This window comes from Syngnathus acus, chromosome 9 (assembly GCF_901709675.1).
Source record: "Syngnathus acus chromosome 9, fSynAcu1.2, whole genome shotgun sequence".
Lineage (NCBI taxonomy): Eukaryota > Metazoa > Chordata > Actinopteri > Syngnathiformes > Syngnathidae > Syngnathus > Syngnathus acus.
Genome location: NC_051094.1, coordinates 382492 through 406387, shown reverse-complemented (window position 1 = coordinate 406387; position 23896 = coordinate 382492). Strand labels below are relative to the sequence as shown.

The window sequence follows — 23896 nt, the reverse complement described above, 5'->3', positions numbered from 1 at the left end:
ATGACCAGTAAGTCCCAGTGATGGTGGCATATGTCCAAGAACCGCCCCCCCCCCAATCTCCCGCCCATCTTCCCCTCCAACCACTGCACTTGAGCTTGAATGCTCCAAGCAGCTGCCAAGACTCTGGGCTCCATGCAGACCCAGGGAAGGGGGGCCAGATCCTAATGAGATGCACAGTGTCAATGGCCACTCTCTCTGAAGAGGACACGAAGAAAAAGAGAGTGTTCCCTCGCTCTCGCTGTCTGTTTTTGGTGCCCCCCGTCCTGCCCTCCTCCCCAGCTGGCGAGGGGGCTTTGTGAGGCGCCAGATGATAGCCCAGATGCCCCGGCCTTTCAGCCACATCCACCAGCCTCCCCTCAGGTCAGGGGTCACCACCGGGCACCTCAATGGGTCTCCGTGGCAACTGCAGCGATGGCGGGCGGCTTCGGGGAGAGTGGCAGAGGGTTTTTGTTGAGGCCCGGTTGCCATGGGTGGCCGGCACTCAATGGAGGACAAGGACAGTTGCAAGCTTATAGCTGATGTTGATCCTGAAACACTTCATCAATATAATATCAATATATCCATCATCAATGGAACTTAATTGACAGTAGCAAAAACAATCTCTTGCTGGTCACCAACAACAAACAAAATGTCAGATATTGCTTTTGGATGGCTATATCGTACACGTCCGTCCGAGGAGGAGACTGCACTGCACTGCACTGCATTGTTTCCACTTTGGACGTATGTGTGCGTCACAGCGTCTGTTGGTCACCAAGTCCAAACAGATCAAAGGTCACATGATAAGGAGAGGGCCCACACAGGGCCCCCATTCAGCAGCCTGCGCCAATTGTTGGATAACACGTGGGCACCGACACATACCGCACACACACACACACACACACACACACACACACACACACACACACACACACACACACACACACACACGCAGACCACAAGACAGAAAGAGAGTGTTGTTGTTGTCTTTTTTTGGTAGCTGACAAGGCCTCACATGGGTGGTTAATGATTTGATACACTTAAGTGGGTTAAGGGTGCCCCCTCACTGTGAGCACTCAAACTCCGCAAAAAAAATCAAGACGAATCATAATGTTACTTTTTGTACATTTTTTGGGGATAGGTCTAATGCTAATTTTGGAGTTCAAAATGTATCTTCAAATGAGCTGTACTATGTAAGTCCTACTTGAGGAGAATGACCCTCACACATACTTAAACGCTGCTATTGAGGCCTGGATGAGCAGCGAGCGGCGTGTCATCAATGGACCTGACTGTCTGCCCGTGGCCGGCCTTTGGACAAATGGCCTTTTCTCTAGCTAGCAACACTTTGATGGTTACACATCATGAAAGTGGAAAATAGTCATTTATTTACTACCGTGGATGTCATCAACACGGTGCTCGCAGCCACCATCTGCCCCCCGAGAATAATGTCACGATCGTTGTCGTCGTGGACTTGAATGGTGAGTGTCAAGCTTGTTCTTCAAGTGAGCGAGACTGCAGGGATCAGATGAACATCAACACTCACATGTGCGGTCATGAAAAATACATCTACAGTATATAGATAGACGCAATGAAATATGAATCCAACGTGAAACGGTCAAAAAGGCATCGGCACTTTTTGCCCCAGTTCCACCCTTGTCACGTGAGCGCTCGTCTTCCCACCGTGCTTGCTTTTTTTTCCCCATTGAAATAAACTTCAACTATGCAGAATATCAATGTAACAGAGAGCCAGAATTAAAAAAAAAAAAAAAAAAAGAGTCTGTTTTTGACAAAATACTACCGAGAAAACACTTTGGTGTGCCCCAAATGATATACATTCATTTTAGTAGCTTGAAATGCATCATGCGATTGCAGCAACTGCTCGTCCAGCAGTGCTAACCTTTTATTTGTCTTAGTTCATATGACAATTAAAATAAATACATAAATTAACATTGCGCACAAATATTTGAATAAATTACAATATTTTACTCGGAAAACCACAAACAAACAAAACACGAGAACGTTTATGCTAGTGTTCTTGAAGGAAGCGCTTGGGTTCTCAGCGATTATTTTGATTGTGCCGCCCTCTCGTGGACATTGTGGGAAAAAGAGGGAAGACGAATTAGGTGACTGGATTGCTTCAATTAGGAGTACGTATAATGACTGGAATTGTTCCAATGAGGGTCTCAGGTGAAGGAGCCTATACCGTCAGATTTGTTTTGCAGGGCACATTTCGACTAACTGCCTTGAAGTCTTTGACAACAAATGCAACACGCACAAGTGTGTCTTTAAATCAATAGAATCTTTATTTGATGGTGCATGTTGGGATTCAAAAGGCATACATCTATAGAAAAAGATGACGGAGGATGGGTGGCTCACAGCTAGAAATGTACAAAGAGACGCAAAATCTTTCCAATCAGTGACGGTACGACTAACACGAACGAACGAACGAGTGCACGCCAGCTTTGACTGGTCTGACAAAACATTCACTGAAAAGCCACACGGCAAATGAACCCGTACACGAACGAGTGCACGCCAGCTTTGGCTGGTCTGAAAAAACATTCACTGAAAAGCCACACGGCAAATGAACCCGTACACCAACGAGTGCACGCCAGCTTTGACTGGTCTGAAAAAACATTCGCTGAAAAGCCGCACGGCAAATGAACCCGTACAGACCTTCTTAATGCACCTGCATTCAAAAAAGCAGCAAGCCTTCCCTTTGGATGCCACACAATATAGTGCAGCATCACCACGGCAACCATGACCCTCATCAGCACTGGATTAAACCAAACCAGTCGCGATCCTCCGAAAGGTCAAGCGCAGCAGTACCGTCGGGAACGAGAGGCCCGCTACTGAACCGTCCGTCCGTCACGTTTTCATCAAGAATGGTTTGAAATTGGCACAAGGAACGTGCAAACCGACATCAGATTAAAGTGCACACAAGTCAAGCTGCAACAAGCGCAATCATTTGTCAAGAGTGACACAGAAGGGGAAGAAATGATTGCATCCATGGAAAGACGCCATCAAGCAATGCAACATGCCAAGGAACCACGGTCATCATCATGATGATGAAGAAGATTATTGAAGGCACGCACGCACGCACATACAGTCCACACTCACGCATGCCAGCATGCTCAGGCACAAGCGTTTAGTAGGGGATCTGGTTTTGGTAGTACTGGATCATGTCGTAGGTTCGACTCCTGCGGGGGAAATAACAAAAGGCAATTGGCCTACAACAAGTCCATTGAACTTAAAAGATGCATAATGCGAGCAGCCGACCTGCTGCTCAGGAAGCAATTCTGGATGACTTTAATCATGAAGGCGGCTGCTTCTTTCTCACTTAAACCGGGGTTGAAGCGCTGCCTGCAACCAAAGCAGCAAAGGTTTTCAAACTTTTAGGGCAGTAGGGAGTGTTCAACTATACATAGAAGTATTCATGTGAGTAGCTTAGCCTGTCGATGGCATTTCCCATCATGTGCTAGCACGAAGCGAGAAGATTTTTGAAGGTCAAGCTTTTTTCTTTGGTTCATTGCAAAATGTCTTTGATCTGTGTGTCACGTTTGACCATGTAGTGCTGCTATTTTCTTCACAGAAAATGTGAACAGCATCTTTGTAACTCACTTGAGCAGCTTGATGGTTTGCCCTCTGAAACAGGGGAGCCCCGTGTCCAACATGAGGTTCACCAGGGAGACCACACCATCCATGTAGGGTCTAAATTCACCAGTTTGTCAGTGCCATCGCCGCCGCGTGGTGGTGGTGGTGGTGACAGGAAGTAGTTTTGGTACAGGAAGTAGTTTTGGCGCGACACGACTCACCTGACTGCGAGGTAACCCCTCACGCACATCTCCATGAACCACTTGAAGGGCGTGGCCTCCATCTTGCCCCCCATGATCATCACCATCTCGTCCGTCAGCTTGATGTCGGGCTCCCAGCCCAGGTTGCCGCCGGGGGAGCTTTCGAACATGAAGCCGAAGTCTGCCAAGGCGCATCAAACTCTTACGCTGAGGCCACTTTGCATTCAAAGAATTGGGCGGGTGGCGGATGATGAAAAGTGGCCATTTGCAAAACTCTTTTCTATTGGTAATCAATGCAAACAGGCAACATACCGATGTGGATGAGGTGGCCTTGGCTGTCCAGCATGATGTTGCCGTTGTGCCGGTCTTTAATCTGCAGCAGGAAGAGCAGCAGGCTGTACGCCGCCATGCTACGAATGAAGTTGTAGCGCGCCTGCAAGGAACAACACAAAGCGGTGGGTTGGCTGAGGCTCTACTACCCTGTGAGACTGCTCAGATGCTACAAACGCTACCTTTTGGAACGCCAGCGTGGATTCATCGCCGTACTGGTTGCGGAAATAGTCATACATGCCAAAGTCCGTTTGCCGGCCGAGCTGATCCCGAGACTTGCAGTCGGGAATGCACTCGATCACGCCGCACTAGCGTTAGAGAGAGCGAGACAGAGACAGACAGACAGAGAGCGAGAGAGAAAAAAAAAAAGCAATTTGACATAAGCACCAGCAAGTTGATTGGTCATCACTTTTTGAGGAGCTCTCTTACTCCTGGAGCTGTGGCCACCACCCTGTACGGGAACACATAGAGGTCCAAGCCCACCAGCTGGAAGATGTTCTTGAACAGGCCGATGATTTGAAGCGCAAGCATGTCCTAAACACATAAACAACATTTGTAAAAGGTCAAAAGAAAACGGCGGGAAGTTTCCAGCGGGGTCAGTACTTGTCGGCAGTCGTCGCCCACTTTAAAGATGGCCGCCTGCCAGCAGATCCGCTTGGCCTCTTCTTGGCTTTTCTCCTCGTCGGCAGAGTCGGAGCGGCAGCGCAGACCTGAAGGGAAGACAGCCGGAAGCCATATTCTCGCTTAGCTTCAAGCCGCGATAAACCTTGACGCGCGTTTTGAAGCGACACAGCTAAATGTGCAAGTTCAGGGAAGACAGCCGGAAGCCATATTCTCGCTTAGCTTAAAGCCGCAATAAACCTTGACGCGCGTTTTGAAGCGCCACAGATACATGTGCAACGTCAGACTATCTCGGAGGACAATACCTTCTTTTTCCAGCTCGCTGACGCCACATCTCTTGACTTTGAATTTGGCCAGGTAGGGCGCTTTGGCAGCACTGGACACATATTTGACGAGGTCGGTTCGGTTGTCGCTTTTTGATGTGTGCGCTAAATGAATGTTGAGCGTTCAGTGGCAACACCTTTGCATGGGGGTCCCTGATTTGTAGTCTATATCCAACACGATGGCCTCCGGGTTGCTGGGTAGATAGCAGCCAGGCTGGACTTTGATTTGGGATAGTGCCTCCAGGCAGGCCTTCTTCCGCTCCTCCCCTTTGGGAACAGGTCTGATCGAGACAAACAAGGTACTGTGAGTGAGCGAGCGAGCGAGCAAGTGTGGCTCTCTCACAGAATGACTTGACGCCGCGGGTGACAGCTCGCCTCTGTTGTTGTTGTTCACATTCACCTCTGGATATTTGCCATGCCATGATTGGCCTAATGAGAACTGAGGGGACTTTTGTCATCCCGCCGGAGTGGGACAAATAATGAGCTCTGGTGAGCTGCTTCCAATCGGCTCAAAACATTGGAACACACGGGAAAAGGCTAGATAGTAAACAAAGCCATTTTTGAAGAGGAGGCCTATGCGTCTGCTCTTCCCAGCTTCTTTAAACGTGTGTTCGTACTTGATAGTGGCTGACACGTTGGTGACCTTATTGAAAAAGTCAAACTCTCGCTGGTAGAAGTCCTTGGCTGGTCCAGACAAGCCGCCTGTGATCTCCTCCACCATTTGCTCCAACAGCTCGCCAATGTCGGCTGCAGGGGAGAGGGCGAGCGAGCGAGAGAGAGAGAAGATTGAATTTTGACGTGCCCATTTTGTTGCGAGATGAGCGTTCTCTTACGGTCTTTCTGGTGGGCCTCTTCATCCAGGTAGATGTTGGTCTTCATGTTCCAAATGAATTGATGGGCGAGGAGCTGGGACTTCTGAGCGGCCCACAGGATGTATTCTCTCACGTAACCCATCTAGACCAGCAGATAACCAGACGGAGTTGCGGTGAAAAGGAAGCAAAAGCAACGGCCGCTGCTGCTATGCTGGAGATGGACTGGGCCGTTATTAGCGACGGTTCCTTGGATGCCTGCCGCAGTGACTCAAAATAAATGCCTTTTGTCTTTATTGTTATGAAATGATTTCGCCTCGCTTCATATATTCATTCACCTTGTCGTAACGAAGCGCCTGGACAATTTGCGGAATGTAAAACAAGATGGCGTCCTAGGGGGGAAAAAAAAAGCAGTCAAAATAAGTTCAGCCCTGAAAAGGTCCACGTGAGAGTTGCCGTGTGAGCGTACAGGAGGAAAAGAGCGGAGTACTTTGACCCCGTATTGAGCCGTGAGCGGGTGAGGCGGGTACATGGAGGAGAAGTAGGACAGTCCCGTCGGTGGATCTGCGGGCGCCCAGCACAGGATGTGACTCAGCTCGGGAGAGTCGGCGTCGATCGTGTGCCACGTCACTAGGAACTGCGGACAAATCAACCCGTGTATGAATAGTTGTACACGCCGGGAATGAACGACAGCATAGAAAGCGCTGAATGATGAAGGCCGTGAGAGGGAGGACGTGTTGTCCTTCCTGCCACGTGGGAGAGGCTCATTATCGCAAAACGCTCTGGAAGGATTCTGGATGGAGTGGCGCGTCACCTCATTAAGAGACGCCGGGTCACGGCAAAGCAACGTTTTATGATAGCTTAGCACTTTCAAATGCTAAGGTGCTACAGGTCAAAGATGTTCAGCAGGAACCATTTAGCACAAGTTGTGCACAAGAACTACATAGGCGACAGTCTTTCCTTGAGCCAAAGACAAAAGGACGGGCAATCTTGGGTCACCTTTTAACGAATCCATTAAGGATTGAAGAATGGCGACAATTTTGCGGGCAAGGGCCTTTGCTGCTCTGCTTGGTCGAGGAGGAGAGCTCACCTTGATTGCCTCAGGGACGTCGCACACAGCGGCTGGATCCAAACGCACCAGACGAGTCACCTCCAACACAATGGCTTCGGTGTGTTTAAACCTGAGGACAAAGCGACAACTGTAAGTAAATGGAACACGGAGCTTATCTTACAACCTTCGACCGTTAGGGAAAGAAGAAAAGAAAAAACACATGCTGCAAGACGTGGGCATACCTGGCAGGAAGCTGCAGCGCCAGGTACGGCGCAATGCTCCACGCCAGATTGACGTTATCCTTCCACTGTTTCTCCGTCAAGCTGATGTATTTGGACCTCCAGTTGGTGATGCTGGTCTCCACAGACTGCTCTGTGGCGATGGCCAGCTCTTGAGTCGACAAGGGGTTGTACCATGTGGTCAGACGCTCAATCTCGCTGGCCTACGATACGGCACGGCACAGGAAAGGAAAGACCGAAAAACAAAGCGGTGAATTCATGCTTTTTGGTTTTTCGGTTTACGACACTGTGATCAAATAGAAATACCAGTAAAGCCAGTAAAAGGGTACGCCGTTTCATGTAGTACTTGTGCAGTTGAGAGCCTCGGTTGCTTTTTTTGGAGAGGCCTTTGACGTTACAGGAGAAACATATCAGCAATGTTGTTGTTGTTGTTGTTTTTGGACACAGTGTGATTTGCTTTCTCCACCTGATTTCTTGGATATGGTGGACATCCCGGAGGACAGAGGGTAGGTGTTAATCCATCCCTGAGCCACCTGCTGCCTCTGACCCATGGCCGCATCCAGGTTATTGCGGCTGTCCGTCACCCCCATCACTGTCAAGCTGTTCACCGACATGTCTTGTGGATCTAAACAAAGAATGGAATCACTGGAGGAAAGAACACAACACCTGCACAATCCAGACAGAGCTGTTTTGAAAAATACTTCCTTCCTTCAATTGAGCTTGATTGATTTGATTGAACATGTATTGATCCCCGGTGGTGGGGAAATTCAGGTACCCAGCAGTATTCATACCACAGAGCGGGTATACAAAAGACACACAGATGGCAATAGGGGAGCGGAGTGTATTTTGCAGGCGTACCTAATATAGCCTAGTGAATATGGATCGAAAAGGAGCAAACCTGGGGGAACCAGCTGGTTGGCAGCCAGATACTTTTTGTCGGACTGCAGGCAAGCGTAGAACTTGATCATGATGCTGATATCTTCTCTCAACCTCTGATCAGCTTGAGTGGGAAATTTGGGATTGACACTAAAACAAAAGCAAATGAGTCCACATTGACAGACAAGGCTTTGGCCCTGCCCTGCCCTGAAGCGACGCTCCTCTTTTCTACCTGAAATAGTCAAAAGCTGTGGAATAGATCTTCTCTCGCAGTACGTTCTTGACGGTGGTGTTGGTCACCACGTCAGCGTGCAGGAGAGTTAAACCCAGTGTGAGCAATCTATCGAATGAAGCAGAATGTGGTCATTGTGTTCAGCACGCACGCCGTTTCAAAGCATCAGACGGCCCACCGAAATCTCGGCCCGATGGCCGCCACGTGGGTGTTCAAGTGCTTTTGGCTTCCTCCACGCTCAGAGACAGCGACCTCTGCAGGATGGTGGTGAAAATCTCCACTTGGCCGAGCTGCTGTATTTGGCTATTCGAACCTCTGCACCAGAAACTGGTAGAAGATAAAGACAGACAAACACAAGCTCAGAGCGTCTCCCGATACAAAAGACACTATCACTGACCTCTATCCACAGGAAGTGGGGTATAGACGTCGGATGTGCGCAGGGTGCGGGCTGGCTCTCTTCTGACACAGCCAGGGGCCCCGCCTCCGCCTTGGCGACGGAGAACAAACCCATCTTCAGCTCGACCGTCATCTGCCAAGCGCCTGCCATCTCACGCATGAACTGGACACAAACCACAAGATTGCTTCCCCCGCGCGCGAACGCGCTCGCTGGTCATTTGGAAGCAGAGCGCTACGCACTGGCACTTCAACGCCGTCGTGTGCGGCCAGGAGCCACTCCCAGCACGCGATGGCCGTTTCCATGCCATGTTCGGTGAACATCTTCAGGGGCGACCAGCAAAGGTGGTGCAACAGTGGGGGATCGCAGTCTGACGGCAAAAAGGAGGACTCCGTTCAAAATGCTTTTACAGATGTTTACAGTGCAGAATGGGCTCACTTTTGGTGATTATTAGCAAGGCTGCCATCTTGAACATGGCCCGCGTGAAAGCCTCCGGATCTCGGCTGTCCAGAGCGCTCGTCATCAGCTCAATCATCAACTTGTTCAGGTCCGATTGACTGCGCGTCGCCTCGGAAAACTGGATCATCCCGGCAACCTGATAACAGACGCATTTTAGGTGCATTACCTGACATGTTTCGGCGGCTACTTCCGCAGTCAGTGTGTTTACATAAAGACTCAGAACTAGGTTGTATGACACATATCCAACATTGAACAGAGACAGCATTCTGATGAATATTGCATTTGTGGAATGGGAGTTAAGCAGCAAATCTCAAAGCGCTGCCATTTTGCCACTGTCCACTGAAAAGGACGGACGGACGGTCACAACCGATCACGGCTCAGCTTCGGAAAACAAACGGGTCGTGATCGGTCGCGACCTGCAACTGGATCGGAACGCTGGGCTCCACACAACGTTTGATGACAAAGAAATGCAGGGTTGACTTCTACTTTAAACTCCGAACATGACAAACAAACAAAAAGTACAGAATACCTCCCCAGTGTATCGGTTTACGCAGGTTGAGAGAGGCCATGAAGTTGGAGTAATCTTTTTTCACACACGCAGGTCTCTCTTGTCAGGCTGGGTGTTCTGGAGAGGCAAACAATGTCATTTGTTGCAGAGGACAATTGCGCCTTGCAAGCCCCCGCCTCATTGTACTTTTATTCAAACCAACCTGAGGGAATGCAGCCTACGGCGCGGGGCAGAGGGAGGGCGCCATAACAGTAGCCAAACAAGCCACCAAGCAAGTTTCATTGCGCCCAAGTAACCGGCAAATCCGTAAAGCAGCCAACCCCGACCAGTCCGGGTAGATTGACAGAGACAAATAAAACAAATGAAGCAAATGAAAGACGCAAAGAGCATCAAAGCAAGCCGGGAGAACACCTATGCCAAACGCAGGCATGACAAAAATTGGTTGTGAGCGCAAATGGAAATCAAACATTCTTCCATGTAAGCAATAAATAGACAATACCATGAACCCAAGTAAACACATCAACATGCAAGCGGCCAAAGAGCACATTTGCTGTTAGCCATTGAAAAGGTACAAGTGGCTTCAACGCAGCAGTTTTGCTAGATTTTCTACCGATGCAATATTATTGGCACGGAATACCCGCAACTGCACACAAAGGGGCCCAAGCGTACGTGTGTGTGTGTGTGTGTGGTGTGTGTGTGAGACTCACGCCCAGAGTGGTACTCTGCCTGTTGTAGCCTGCAAAGTGCAGGATGCTCTCCGTGGCCATGGCCAGGCCCGGTGTGCTGGGACAGACCCGACACCCAGTTCTGATGCTTGTTCAAGTACTCCTGCCCGCCCGACACACACAGGAGAAGATTAGAAGAGAAAGATTTTTTGGGGGAAACAATCACATGTTCACAGATACACGCTGGATCTTTTTCTGCGAGTTGGTTAAAAGAAAGACCTGCAGGTGTGACTTTGTGACCGAAGGGGCCCATTTCATTGCTTCTTTCAGGATCTCCCCACAGCGAGCAGCAAAGTCCTTCACGATGCTCTGAGAAGGGTGCAAATAATCGACAAGTGGGACAAAATAAATAAATGTGATTACCGCACGAAAAGCATTTAGATAAGCAGAAGAAAGAACTCGACGGAAGGTTGGGGTAAAAGTACCCAAAACAAATAAAGTATCACTGAATTAAAAGGATATCATTGTGCTGTACTACAGTACAAGACTTGAACAGCATTTGTATTTGGCAAATATGCATTCAGTTGCAAGTCTACCAGATTTTGATTCGCGGACCACTACACCAGGCAGCACAGTGCTGCCCTCTAGCGGACACAGTCACATACCTCTCTGGCCTCATACGTATCCGGTACAGTAATGCTGTATGGAGTATCGGGAATGTCATAATAAGGCTGGTCCTTGTGGATGTCCTGAACACGTGGAAAACGTCACTTGAGCTTCTATTTTGTGGAACGACAAAAACCGTGGCAGCCGTGATACTTACTGCACTTAGAGACAGCGAGAGCGTCTGCAAAATGTCTAACATGGTCTTCAGCACGCGGCCATTCCAAAGCAGATGCGGGAATCTGGTAAGAGCAGGAGAAACAAACATTCATTACAAACATGCTCGATGCAGTCAAGGCGACAGGAAGAGGAAGACCGCTCACGTCTCGGCCAAACCGGAAAGATATTTATCCGCCACTCTGCGGATCCTCTTGTGGGTGTGGTTGAAGTTAATCAGCAAGAATTGGGCATGACGCTCCAGTTCCTCCTCGTGCTCTTTGGTCTTTGGCTGGAAGAAGAAAACAAAACCAAATGTTGCTGATTCAAATGTCAAAGGAAAAGACACACTCACCTTGTCGGCCATCATTTGAAGGAAGACGTTCAAACACCTTGTCGCGACACAAATGATGCACTGCATCATTCCTGATGACACGGAACAGAAATTTGGGGAAGATCAAAAGAGCACAATGGCCAGAAAAAAAAGAAAAAAAAAAGAAGCCCGTACCGGATTTGTCTTTCTGAATGGCTTTGTCTTCAAAATAGCGAAACATGACCTGGAAGCGGTCAGGATCGTTGGAGTGTAGCATCCTACAAGAAAATCGAGCAAGCAAAAAGGCCTCGTTTAATAAAGGTCGTTTCTTAGGGGGAAAAAAAAAAAAGGATCAACTCTCGTCTCTGATATTCACGCTTCACTTTTGTCTTTTTTTTTTTTTTACATCAGCTGTCAGTTGGTACTTTCTGATTTTTCCTGACCTCATATACTCTAATCTGTAGACCGAGAGCAGATATGTGGACATGGCAAAATCAAGCTTGTTGATCAGGGCAGATGCTTCCGGGGAGGGGTCCAAGAGATTGTTGATGGTCGCCCGCAAGTCGTTCAACTCTGCCTGGAAGAGGAGAGGCGCTTTAAATATGCAAGCAAGGTGGATGGCAAGGCTTTTGTGGCCAGGCACTCGGTACCGCTGTGACGGTGTCATTTTTCAAGGCAGAGTTGTACTGCAGTTCGGAGCGAAGGGGCTCCCGCTGGGGAAGGTCAGCAGAGGAGACTTGGTGGCAATTTCACAAACACCTTCATACCACTCCTTGGGCCAGAGACCTGCAAAGAAAATAGGTTTTGCCACCACCATGTTTTGGAAAGCTGCGGTTCATCCAACCTGATCCTTCTACAGCAAAACCCATGACCACCGAGTACAACCAGAAGTCTCGAAACAGCTTCTGGAGGCGGGGCTTAGCTTCTTTGATTGGCGGCAGTCCGTCTGGTCAACTGTGAATTAAAAAGGGACGAATGAAAGGATCCATTCGGATAATGAAGAGAAAATCAAGAACAGAATCAATCCATCATTAGTCTCACATCTAGGTATTTTGTAGAGAATGAACAGCTGAAGAGAGTTCAGGCAAATGTTATTGAGTCACCGGACTTTTGGGTCTGTTTGATCTGGTCTGTTTGTTTAGGAGGAGAGCACGTCAAAGTTCAATTTTCTCTTCAATTCACTGCTTGCGTCCCGTCGCAAAACACTAAACAGCGCCGCACGGCCAAGGTAAGACACCGGAGAAACGTCGACAACTCGACAGCAATTTGTTACGTCTCATTTGATTGTATTGTGGCTACGTCGAAGGAAGGAGCTTTTCCACGTTGCCCCTTCAGATGCAGTTGATAGTGAGAGTGGTCTCGGTGGCCTGCTGCCTACTGCTCAGTCCAGCGCTGGCTGACATCAAGACCTCACGTCCCACTTTCGCCCCTCCGAGCCGCAGCCCAGAGGCTTCCAAGCCACGGGGGCAGGGGATATGGACCACGTCCCCTTGGAGTTCCACAAGGAAAACACCGTCACCAATGACCTGCTCTTTGACGGCTTTGAGGACCAAGATTACATTGATTTTGATAAGATCCTGTTGACGGGCAGTGACGACTACATGTGATGTAGTCGACCATTTCACAATATTTGGGCAGTGGAATAATAAACACTAAAAAAAACTGCACGCACGCACGCACGCACGCACGCACGCACGCACGCACGCACGCACGCACGCACGCACGCACGCACGCACGCATCAACATTTTCCAGCGAAGGAGACGAGATCGACGAGATCGCCACCCCCGCCCCGGACATCGACATATTCGCCGAACCGTCCGACCCCGAAATCCGCCGCGCCAGACTCCTGCGCCTCTTCCACGGTCGTTCCCGCCTCCAACGCCTCAACATAGCCAACGCCCTCTTCGGGTTTCAACCTCTTACGGAGTCTCCGTAACGACGTCAACCAGAGCGACAAACATTTTACTGGCGCCGGCCGGGATCTCCATCGCCATGGGCATGATGGCTTTAGGACGGCGGAGCCGCCACGCAGGAACAGATCTACAAAGTTCTGGGCTTCGCTGAGTTTGTCAACGCCAGCAGTCACTACGACAACAGCACGGTGCATAAGCTCTTCAGGAAGCTGACTCACAGGCTCTTCCGGAGAAACTACGGCTACACGCTCCGCTCCGTCAACGACGTCTACGTCAAGAAGAACGTCTCGGTTAAAGATGCTTTCCGCGCCGGGACCAAGGCTTATTACTTTGCCGAGCCGCAGTCGGTGGACTTTAGCGACGCGGCCTTTTTGAACAAAGCCAACCGTCGAATCCTAAAGCTCACCAAGGGACTGATCAAGGAGCCGCTCAAGAGCGTGGACCCCGATGTGGTGCTGATGCTGCTCAACTACTTGTACTTCAAAGGTGGGCCGTAGGAGAAAAATGGAGGGAGGGAGGCATTTTTCACTTCCCAATCGTATAACCAACCGCATCGCATCTACCTCGCCAGGCACATGGGAACAGAAATTTCCCAAAGAGATGACCCACTACCGCAACTTTCGAACGAGCGACAAGACGAGCGTTCGAGTGGCGATGATGACCAACAAGGGCAACTACCTGGCCGCCGCCGACCACGAACTTGATTGTGACGTCCTACAGGTGAGCTGGAGCACTCCTCCGTCCATTTTCCTTTTCTTTCATCCGGCGAGAGCAATCGAGGCCAATCATTTGCCTTTTCAGCTCCCCTACTCGGGCCACATCAGCATGCTCATCGCTTTGCCCAGGAAGATAACGGGTATGAGGAACTTGGAGCAGGAGATCTCGCCCACGGTGGTCAACAAGTGGCTCGATAACATGACAAACAGGTCAGCGGCTTCCTTCGGACATTTTCAATATCTCAGATGCTGATTTCTGGAGTCCCCCGCAGGACCCGTGAGGTGGTGATTCCTCGCTTTAAACTGGAGCAGAACTATGACTTGATCGTCAATCTGAAGGAAATGGGTCTCACGGACTTGTTCCAGGACGGGGCAGACTTTTCCGGAATGACCTCGGATAAAGTCGGCTTGAACAAGGTGAGTGGGAAGTAGTCGGGAGAGGAGAGAAGTGGCTTTGTCTGACACGCGCGCGCTTCTTGGAAATTCTCCTCAAGCTTAAGCACCAGGGAAGCATCACCGTCAACGAGGAAGGAACCGAGGCGGCCGCTCTGACCCAGGTGGGCTTCATGCCCCTCTCTTCTCAGATCCGCTTCGTAGTGGACCACCCTTTCCTCTTCCTCATCTACGAGCACCGTACAAATTGCGTTGTGTTCATGGGCCGAGTGGTCAACCCGTCAAATAACTAAAGAAAAACGCACTTCAAATTGTTCCAGCCAATGGTAATGCCGGGAGTGGGGGGGGAATATGAATTAACACATGTCTGTTGGTGTAAAATGAGGAGAAATGATCTAAGCGTGTGTTACTTGAAACTTGAGATTGCCCGGGTGAGGTCACGCACGTTTTTCTGGAACTCGTTGTTATTTTCTAATTATTTTTGCGGAGATATTTACTCTGTCAAAATTCAGAGTTTAATAAACAAACAAAATATATATATGTCATAAAAAATTCCAAGAATGCCCACGACAGAAATGGAAACTTCTTGTCATTTGCAAACTGAATATGGGTAAAATATTTACTCTGTCAAAATTCAGAGTTTAATAAACAAACAAAAAATATGTATATATATATATATATATATATATGTCATAAAAAATTCCAAGAATGCCCACGACAGAAATGGAAACTTCTTGTCATTTGCAAAACGAATATGGGTAAATATTTCTCCAGTATGCAGCTTGAACTAATATTATTTGAAAAGGCATCATCCACTCACCACAGCGATGACTGGGATGAGAACGCCAAGATTCCCAGCACTACTCGATGCCTGCAAGAACAAGAAACGATGGATTTTTTTGGGTTTTGATTTGCGATCGACAACAAAGGTAATGCAGTGCAAATGTGTCCACACACACATACTTTGAGCGCTGGCCCCTTATCTGACGCCCGCTCACTGGCTCGCTTCCCTTCCAGGCCGAGCTGGACAAAGAGTTCCAAAAGGTTCATCATGAGTTCATCCACCAGCTGCTCCCCCTGCAGGTTGGCCGCAATGTTGGCCAAAGCGTTGATGACGGCTAGCGAGCAGTGCCTTGTGAGGAAATACAAACAAGGCCAGCATGACCAAAGGCTCGATCGATGATGAGCAACCGAATAGCAGCTTGTTTCGGTAGACGTGCCCTCTGACCGGTAGCCGTGATCTCTGGAGTCTTTCGTAGCCGAGTAGACGACCGAGCTGGCCTTCACGCTGATTTGTTGGAATAGGTTCCACACTTCCTGGTAGATGTATTGCTAGCGCACAGAACAAAACATGGCTAGACTATTTCAAACCATTGAAACAATCGTACAAAAATGAAATAACACTACTAATAAGAAACAAATACCTGGAGATACATACGAGCACTCGCTCTATTTGGACTCAAGTCCAATATGACTGAGAGCCAAGACGGACGGACGGACGGACGGGTCTTTTAAGTCGAACAAAAGAGGCAGATGGTGGTTGGGACTCACATTCCCTGTGATGACCATGCAGCCCAGCTGGTCTATGATGAGTACGTCCAGCTGGGACGGAGGTTGACAGAACTTCTGCTGCAAGATCTGCAGGATGTGCTCCATCACTTTTGGCGTGTCTCTCAGCGCCACGGCGATGTGGCCCAGCGTCCGAATGGTGTGATCTGGGATGAGGTGAGCGTCCCTGAGGTTTTGGGTGGGAATGGGAGCTTTGAAAGAACAACGATCCGCACCACCGCTCACATTTGACGCGATAGATATGTGACTCACTTGTCATTCTCCTGCGAATGTACAAGCGGTTCGACAGACTGGCCAGAAAGGCCTCCACGATCACGTTGTCCATGGTCAAACCAGCTTTCAGACATCTGGGCCGACAAAAGGTTGCTCCATCATTTTTCTCTCCACCGAGCTGGATCTTTTCGCGACCGACCTGCAAATGTTGTCGATGGAGATATCTCGGAGCTGCTCGTACATGGATGTTGGTCCTTCTTGCTGGACAGAATGTTGATTGTGGACTGAGCGTGCTCGTTGGTGACGTTGATTCCGGATTCTCCAGTGCCTGGATTTCAAACAAGACATCCGGACTTATTCTTCCGTTGGACATTTACGTAAGTTTTATTGTACAGTAGCATCTGTTCCGTTCGATTTCGACATCAAATGGAGAGAAGCGCTATGTATGAAAACACCTTTGACTGTTTTGAAGCTTCGCTCTTCAGTTCTTCTACGACAGTTAAGCTCATCAAAACGTGACCCTGAACTTTCCTACGGGAGTCCGAGGTGCGCTCGTCACATTGTGTTTACAAAGTCAGAGGCGACGGACCGATTGCAGCGGGTGACGTAGCTTTCGCCGCTGGTCAACGAACACCGCAATCAATACCGGGACGGTGTCGACATCTAGCGTGCACGCCAGACTTGTGCTACCTGCGCTGTACTGGCTGTGGTACTTGTAGAGTTTGATGATGACGGGTGACGGAACCACCAGGAAGTCCCTGAGGGATGTCGTAGCAGAGTGCGCCACCACAGGAAACCTCTCACAAAGACGCCCCAGGCCCTGACAAGCACAGGAACAGCAGCAAAATGGGAAGAGAAGAAGAGCGCCAGCACAAAAGTGAGCAAAACGGATCCTTTTAGCTTTGTAATGGCAGAATTTGCATATTCCTCAAAGATTCCTAAATGAAGTTCTCATTATTGATGATTTGAGCAGCACAATGGTTTTACCTGCAGACAACAGATGAGCAAGGGCATGTGAGCGATGATGACTTTACTGGAGGTTTTGGACTGCAGCTTCTCCGTCAATTTGCTGCACAGGTTCTCAGCTCCTGTTGAAACCACATTGCAAGGGGTCGAGTGGAAACAAAGCGCCCTGGCCAGCCTCCTAACCAATTACCTTGCTCATCTTTGACGGCCCACACCATGAGGTCCACGCAGGCTGCGTTGGCTTGGCAACGTAGCTTGAGGGGGCTCGGTTCCCCCGGCAACCCCCCCGCGTCACGAAGGACGCGCTGCAACTCCGATTGGCTGCTGCTAAATTGTTCCAGGACAAAGTCGTGGACTTCCCGCACGAAAGCCGCTTGTAAGGCTGGGATCCAAAAAGCAGCGCAAAGTCAAACGGCTTCAAATGAGGATTTCGGACAAAGCGCGACTCATTTACCGTTCATGTTGTACAGCGTGTCCCTCAGCATTTTGAACACGCATACGTAGAGAGGGTCACTGAAGGTTTTGTAATGGAGGTGGGTTCCGGGATTGGACTTCAGTAAAAACAAGAAATCAGCAAATCGCTCGATTGACTCTTTTTTTTTTTTTCTTTCTTTTTTTTTTGCTCCCCTCTCCGCAACGCACATCCCCTTTACCTCCATCACTTCAGCCACGGTCGCGTCGAGGGTTTTCAAAAAAGATTCGGAAACAAACACCTTCACCTGAATGGAGACAGTCAGAGGAGAAGATTTTGGGGGCGCGCTCGGCACGTTGGGCCGGCATCAGCGGCGGACGCAAACCATGCTGAGGAGCTGCCTGAGCCGATCCACCGGCACCTCAATCTCATTGTCTACGGCTCCCAAGAAGAGAGGAGACACAGAGAAACTGGAGCCGACTGTGGAAAAATAGTAGTCGGGATCCACCGCGCGGCTCTCGGGGAGGTAGGAGGAGCCTGGAATGACAGACACCCAACGGTGGAGGCTCTGAGGAGAACCCGCATACAAAAGCATTTCTACCTTCAAAGTAATGAGGGCCAGGCGTGGTGGGAGAGCAGGGCGAGTGGCCTCCTGCGTCAGCGCAAACCTGAGACAATAAACCCGCTTTCAACCTCAAGCCCACGACGGCAAAATCAAAAGTGGCCTGTAGGACCTGTGCGGCGGACGAGTCGAGGTTGGCTGCAGTGCGACGATGGCGCAGCGTGTCGCTCTGGTACACGGTCAGCAGGGAGTTGGGAATGATGGAGCGGAAGTCATTGAAGGATCGGCGCCGCACGCCCTCCGTTTCCTCCGCCGGTGCGCAATGAGTCCGAGGCCAGTGTTTGGGGAACAACTTGGACAAGAGGGCTTCGTCGGTGACGCTGTAGCGGCCAAACGCTCGCGTCATGCCCAATAAGCTGGGCACCGTGTACCTGCACAGGTACACTACAGATGGAGAGAGCGAGAGAGAGACTCTCAGGGCTTCTGTAGGCGTGACTTGCCCACCATCAGTGATCCATGCGTGTGCTCATACCTTTGTCATGATTATCAGGCGTTTGGCACATCTCCTGCAACGACTGCATGACTTCCATGATGGTGTTCAATATCTGCAAAACATGGGGAAAATCGAAGCATAGGATTGGGTCATCCGCTTGCGTTGTCAAGCTGATTCGGCAGACTCACCTCTGGCCTGTTGTCTCGGTCCCTCTGAGCCACATCTGCTAAAAGAGTCACTAAACAGAAGCTGAAGTTTTCGGCGACCGGGAGGAACTCTGGAGAACAGGTGGCGACACACAGAAACATCATTCATTCATTCATTCAAGGACAACAACTCGCCAAGGCAGTAACAACGTACTCAACCTTTGCAAAACACTGCCTTTTCAAATGACCAAATCAATCAATAAGTTGAACTTTTCTGCATTGAACAGAATACTGGCCGGCCGGAGGAGTTCCGATAGCAGAAGTCTGCCTGGGCGGATCTGAGCTGCCATAAGTGACGTCATGTTGTATTTCTTTAGCGGTCAGAGGAGGCGGAGACACTCAAGCCTCAAAAAATGGACATTTCAGCCTACAAGAACTCCGTTTGACTTGTATTTGATTCGAAAGTATACATTTGGGGCCGTAACAATGGCATTGGTTCCCTTGTAAGAGGATTGTCCTCACCCTTTCCTTTCTTTCCCAAGCCGTCTTCGATCCACTGGACACGTGGGAGGCCTCTCAGTAGGCTCAGCAAGTAGGGAACAAGCGTGTCTTTGTGCTGTTGGTGCCAGGCAGGCAAATCATTACACACAAATGAAAACGACCGCACTCGCTTTGAAACAATAGGTGAGGAATACGAAGTCGCTAAAACACTGCAACACACACCGAAACAAACATTGACAGGGAATGAGATGGAGGATTCCAAAATGTCAATGCAATGATGGATTCCAAAGGTGACAAGGTCTGATGCGCGGCTAATCGCGGGTTGAATGAGATTAAAGGTATAAGCTTATGGTGGTGATATCAAGTCAAAGCAGTCAGTCCCGTGTTTCAAGTACAATCGCGCCGTCAAGGTACATCGCCGACCTGTAAGCCAGACTCCACTAAAAAGACAGCCAGGGCCACGACGGCGTCGATGCGGCGCACGTCGAGTGAGAACACGCCTGGCGACTCCAATGGACACATACATTGTAGCTTCTGAACCTAAAAGGACACAAACAAATGGATTAGTCACACTTTGACGCAGGATTGCACACATTATAGCGTCCGTCCGTCCGTCCGTCCCCTGCCTGCATGTATTGTACATTTTGCTCCCATTTCAAAGTGATGACAGTTACAGGCATTTTCACATTCAAAACGTCACTTCTCAGGGGCATTTCAAATTCCACCCAAATACCGATCGAGATTGCAATGGCTATTCAATATCCATATCGCACGATTTTCCAGTATCGTGCAGTCAGCCATAGAATATGCGTGGCGTAGTGCGGTAGTCGTTCTTTTTCATCCTTCCATGTGGTTTTTTTGCTTTTAGTTTTTTCCCCTCATCGTGTCAAAAGGTGTCACACAGCCAGCGGATATTTTGAGCCCACAACGAATCTTAAACTTCCGACAGTGCAGCCAAAACAAAACAGCCTTAAAATAAGATGGCAACAAAACACGGTTCCCTCAAACCTGTTTGACTGCATGCACTGCTTCCCAACACGGACTATTGATTGCGTCCGTCTCTGCGGTGCAACGCCAAACGAAACGGTTCTTTTCCATAGCTCGCGACACGGCGAAGAGAAGCGCAAAGTCAATGAAAGCAGAATTACAGGCAATGAACACCGGTCAAAAGTCAGCTCGTCATCAATGGAAGTCGCTCGCCTGGAGTGAGTGCGGAAGCGGGCGGGCAAGCGGCGGGCGGACCTTGTTTGCCGTGTTGCTCCAGCGAGCATGTTTACGCTTCCAGCGAGACATGTTGCTGCTGTGCCTCACCTTTTCCACCGGTGCTGGCTGGTGTGCGGCCAAAGAGCGTGCCAGCGACAGGACTGTGTTGAAATAAAAGCCTCTGTGGTCGCCGCCACCTCCTGTCACCGACATGTTTCCCTCCCTCGGCAAGCAATTCTCCGCGCCGCGTCGCGTCGCGTCGCGTCGAGGAGGGGAGGGGAGGGGAGGGGGAAACAGGCGAGTGACAAACGGACGCCCCAACTCGCGCTTTGGAAACCGCAGTACGGACAGCCAAGGGGGACATACTTCATAAAACCCTAACCCTTCCGTAATAGCTAATCATTTCCGATAAAAGCAATATCCTTAATTTACACCTATAAATTATAACATGTTCACAATTTGTACCGTACTAATAATTGTCATGCAACTTTAAAATCCTGCTCTGCGAGGCTCGGTGACGTCACACAGGAAGTCTTCGTGCCAGTCAGTCAGTCAGTCATCTGACCTAGCAATAAGAGCAGATCGATCGGGCGGCCAGAGGTTGGTTCTTTTAACGACTTTTGAATCCTTTGTGTCGGACATCAAATGTGTGGATATGTTGACAGGCACATCGCTCGTTTCTTTCGGCCTGTTGTGCTTGTTCTCTGGCACTTTTCGTTCAGCGAGCTTCCACTCGAGTCGTTTCCACATAGCATTCTAATCGTGTCAGCAGTTTACACCGAATCTTCAATTGTATCCGTCAACGGTCGGAATCTAGCCAATAGAATATCTTGACTGATCACATAGGCAGGGTGCCTACTTTCAAATCAACACGTGTCCGTTGATGCTAGTAAATCCTCTTCTACTTTTTTGCTCTTTCTTGCGTGCGTGCGTGCCTGCCTGGAGCGTTGACTTTTACAAGGAACGACGACGGAATGGAGTGACAAACATATTCACAGGGCAAATGAAATTCAACTGTGCTGTTGCTCATGATGGGAGGAAGATGAAGTTCCATGCCTGCCTGTGAAAGAACTCTGGCAAACAAAGCTGCAATCCAGTGTGTCGCGAAAGCTCAACATTATTGTATTGTATACTTGTGTGCCCCGTCAGGTCAGATCAGATGAGATGGCGTATCCAAAGTCCCACAATCCGTTTGCAGACGACGACGACGACGAAGAGAGCTTCCGGCCTACCAACAGGGCCTCGGACGGTGACCATGGCGACAGCCAACTGAGCGATGCCGAGAGGAGACAGCGCTACCTCCAGCAGGAAGTGATGCGCACAGCTCAGTCCGCGGTGGACAGCAGCTACCGTTCAATCGGCCTCATCTATGAATCGGAGAAGATGGGTGTGGAAACGGCGGAGGTAGTCATATGTCACGCCAATCCCATTTGTCCGGCATGAGGAAGGAAGGAAGGAAGTCATCCTAACCCTCAAAACCTGATTGTTGTTTGTGTAGGAGCTGATGCGTCAGGGGGAAGTTCTACAAAGGACAGATAAAATGTTGGACAATATGGATGAGGACATGAAGACCAGTCAGAAGCACATCAATAGCATCAAGAGTGTTTGGGGCGGCTTGGTCAGTTACTTCAAGGGCAAACCTGAACAGCCCAAACCTGCGCCAGAGGAGCCCAAGGCCTACGAGGCCAATGACAGGTGAACCCCGAGGGCAGCCGTCCGAAAAGAATGCTTTTCTTCTAGCGTGCCTTCAAACCAGAATTCTGTACAACACTTGGAACACATATTTGTTTTGCTAATCACCCCTGGTCCAAGCCCAAAAGCACGACAAATGGGACACTAGCTTGACAATGGCAACTTTCAAATGCAAACAAAGAAGCAGGACTCATGTATTTCAAGTCAGTGCAGTGCCCCCCGCTTCTGTCTTAATGTCTAACGTGTCATTCATTTCTTGACAAGTTGCTCTTTTCCTCAGGTTACAGAATGCCTTGGCCACTAGCAAAGGGCAAGAAGACAAATACCAAGCCAGTCATCCCAACCTGAGAAAGCTGCAGACAGGAGGTACGTACACCGTGACGTGGAATATACAACCTGAGGTGTGCTCTGACGTCTGCTTTTTGTTTTCTCTTTTTAAGGGTTTGGAGCCACGGCATCCGTAGATGGCGGCGGCTCCTCCTCACAAAATGCACCCCCTCAGAACAGACACCTTCGACAAGCTCACCAGACCTTGGACAACAATTTAGGTAAATTCGTAAGACATCTACAGTGAGCTTCCGTTCATTGTGGGAGTTATTTACAAGTATCAAAAAAAAAAAAGAAGCAAACTTTATCTCAACTCAAGCTTGATCTATGTACTTGTTTTCACCTTGTTTAGATGAAATGGCAAACGGCTTGAGCCGCCTCAAGAACCTCGGCTTGGGTCTGCAATCTGAGATTGACAGCCAGGAAGACTCCATCGATTCTCTGCTCAACAAAGTGGACAAGATGGACACCAAGATCAACAGCACAAACCAGCAGATTAAAAAGCTCAAATAAAACAAACTCTTTGGACTTCAGACCTCACTGACATCTTGCGAGTCATCACTTGATTTTCCGTCCTGTCCCAGTGAAGAATAAACTGGCACGTTCTTTTTTGCATATTCATTGTGTTTATTATAAATGTATGTCCCATCTTAGTCTATTTGACTTGTGTCCATTAAAGGGAAGACTGTTTGTATTTGTAAGTGGTCTTCTCCATCAGTCTATACACATGCATCTCTATAAATGACTTTTGTGTGACAATTCAGTTCAAAAATTGAAACCCAAACATTTCCGACAAACATACGTATATCATAATTGGATTAAATAAAATGAAGCCTTAAGATAGCAAAAACACCCAAACCACCATCTTGAGAAATACATAACAGTCACTAGGATTTTTATGTTGAAATTATGTCCAAATTGGTTGGCGAAAAGAATCACTTTTTGCTCAAACTACTGAAATAAATGAACTTTTCTTTGATCGTCCTGTTTATGGAGATGCGGCTGTGCCTCCAAACAATGTGTATAAAAAGATGTTGCCTTACAATTTAGACAGATAACTGTTGACATTTTCTCTTGTTCTTTCTCATGTCAAGGAGCTCAACAGCAGTTGGACTCAACAAAAGTCTTTGGTCTTTGCTTTCTTACTGAGCCTGTTGTGCATTGATTGTTTAGATCAATTGGAATGTTTGAGAAGGATACAGGATAAATGTTACTGTGAGCGAACTGGAATCATTTGACGATTACATGGAATAAAGTTGAAGAAATATTCCCTGAATCATCCATTTGATTTGTTTTGGGAAACATGGAGCAGCGGCGTTAAACCACCACTAGGTGGGGGGGGGGGGCTGCTGAGAACGTTTGGCTTGGTATTCCTTATCAAGT

The 23896-nt window shown here is 49.0% G+C and overlaps 3 protein-coding genes across 3 annotated transcripts; 2 read left to right on the top strand and 1 right to left on the bottom strand.

Moving 5' to 3' along the window:
- Positions 1 to 2699: 2699 nt before the first annotated feature.
- On the bottom strand, positions 2700 to 20757 carry pi4kab (phosphatidylinositol 4-kinase, catalytic, alpha b). Its single transcript, XM_037258052.1, is given in 63 exon segments — positions 2700 to 3173; positions 3253 to 3336; positions 3595 to 3684; positions 3789 to 3948; positions 4080 to 4200; positions 4280 to 4405; positions 4527 to 4631; positions 4701 to 4807; positions 5024 to 5094; positions 5179 to 5322; positions 5659 to 5788; positions 5875 to 5995; positions 6189 to 6242; positions 6320 to 6487; positions 6941 to 7031; positions 7144 to 7343; positions 7447 to 7526; positions 7607 to 7765; positions 8039 to 8166; positions 8249 to 8356; positions 8427 to 8484; positions 8487 to 8554; positions 8556 to 8575; positions 8646 to 8807; positions 8885 to 9012; positions 9081 to 9237; positions 9631 to 9648; positions 9650 to 9708; positions 9796 to 9826; positions 10317 to 10385; positions 10387 to 10437; positions 10554 to 10643; positions 10940 to 11023; positions 11098 to 11179; positions 11261 to 11385; positions 11449 to 11519; positions 11602 to 11684; positions 11850 to 11983; positions 12057 to 12115; positions 12118 to 12192; positions 12251 to 12352; positions 14039 to 14045; positions 15250 to 15300; positions 15393 to 15561; positions 15658 to 15761; positions 15981 to 16164; positions 16251 to 16269; positions 16272 to 16345; positions 16411 to 16459; positions 16462 to 16539; positions 16902 to 17031; positions 17199 to 17299; positions 17368 to 17559; positions 17632 to 17728; positions 17831 to 17896; positions 17975 to 18126; positions 18191 to 18257; positions 18324 to 18595; positions 18684 to 18756; positions 18833 to 18921; positions 19313 to 19406; positions 19715 to 19831; positions 20603 to 20757. Coding segments are annotated over 63 exon segments (6315 nt in total). The 5' UTR covers positions 20708 to 20757; the 3' UTR covers positions 2700 to 3121.
- On the top strand, positions 12538 to 14956 carry serpind1 (serpin peptidase inhibitor, clade D (heparin cofactor), member 1). Its single transcript, XM_037257977.1, is given in 11 exon segments — positions 12538 to 12636; positions 12719 to 12811; positions 12814 to 13009; positions 13160 to 13313; positions 13315 to 13362; positions 13364 to 13420; positions 13422 to 13806; positions 13892 to 14040; positions 14122 to 14246; positions 14309 to 14453; positions 14531 to 14956. Coding segments are annotated over 10 exon segments (1521 nt in total). The 5' UTR covers positions 12538 to 12636; positions 12719 to 12741; the 3' UTR covers positions 14723 to 14956.
- A 196-nt stretch (positions 20758 to 20953) lies between the features above and the next one.
- On the top strand, positions 20954 to 23785 carry snap29 (synaptosome associated protein 29). The gene is made up of 6 exons (XM_037258030.1): positions 20954 to 21094; positions 21644 to 21898; positions 21993 to 22189; positions 22467 to 22552; positions 22627 to 22734; positions 22866 to 23785. Exons 2-6 carry the CDS (start codon positions 21659 to 21661, stop codon positions 23024 to 23026), a joined length of 792 nt encoding a protein of 263 aa, XP_037113925.1. The 5' UTR covers positions 20954 to 21094; positions 21644 to 21658; the 3' UTR covers positions 23027 to 23785.
- Positions 23786 to 23896: the final 111 nt, after the last annotated feature.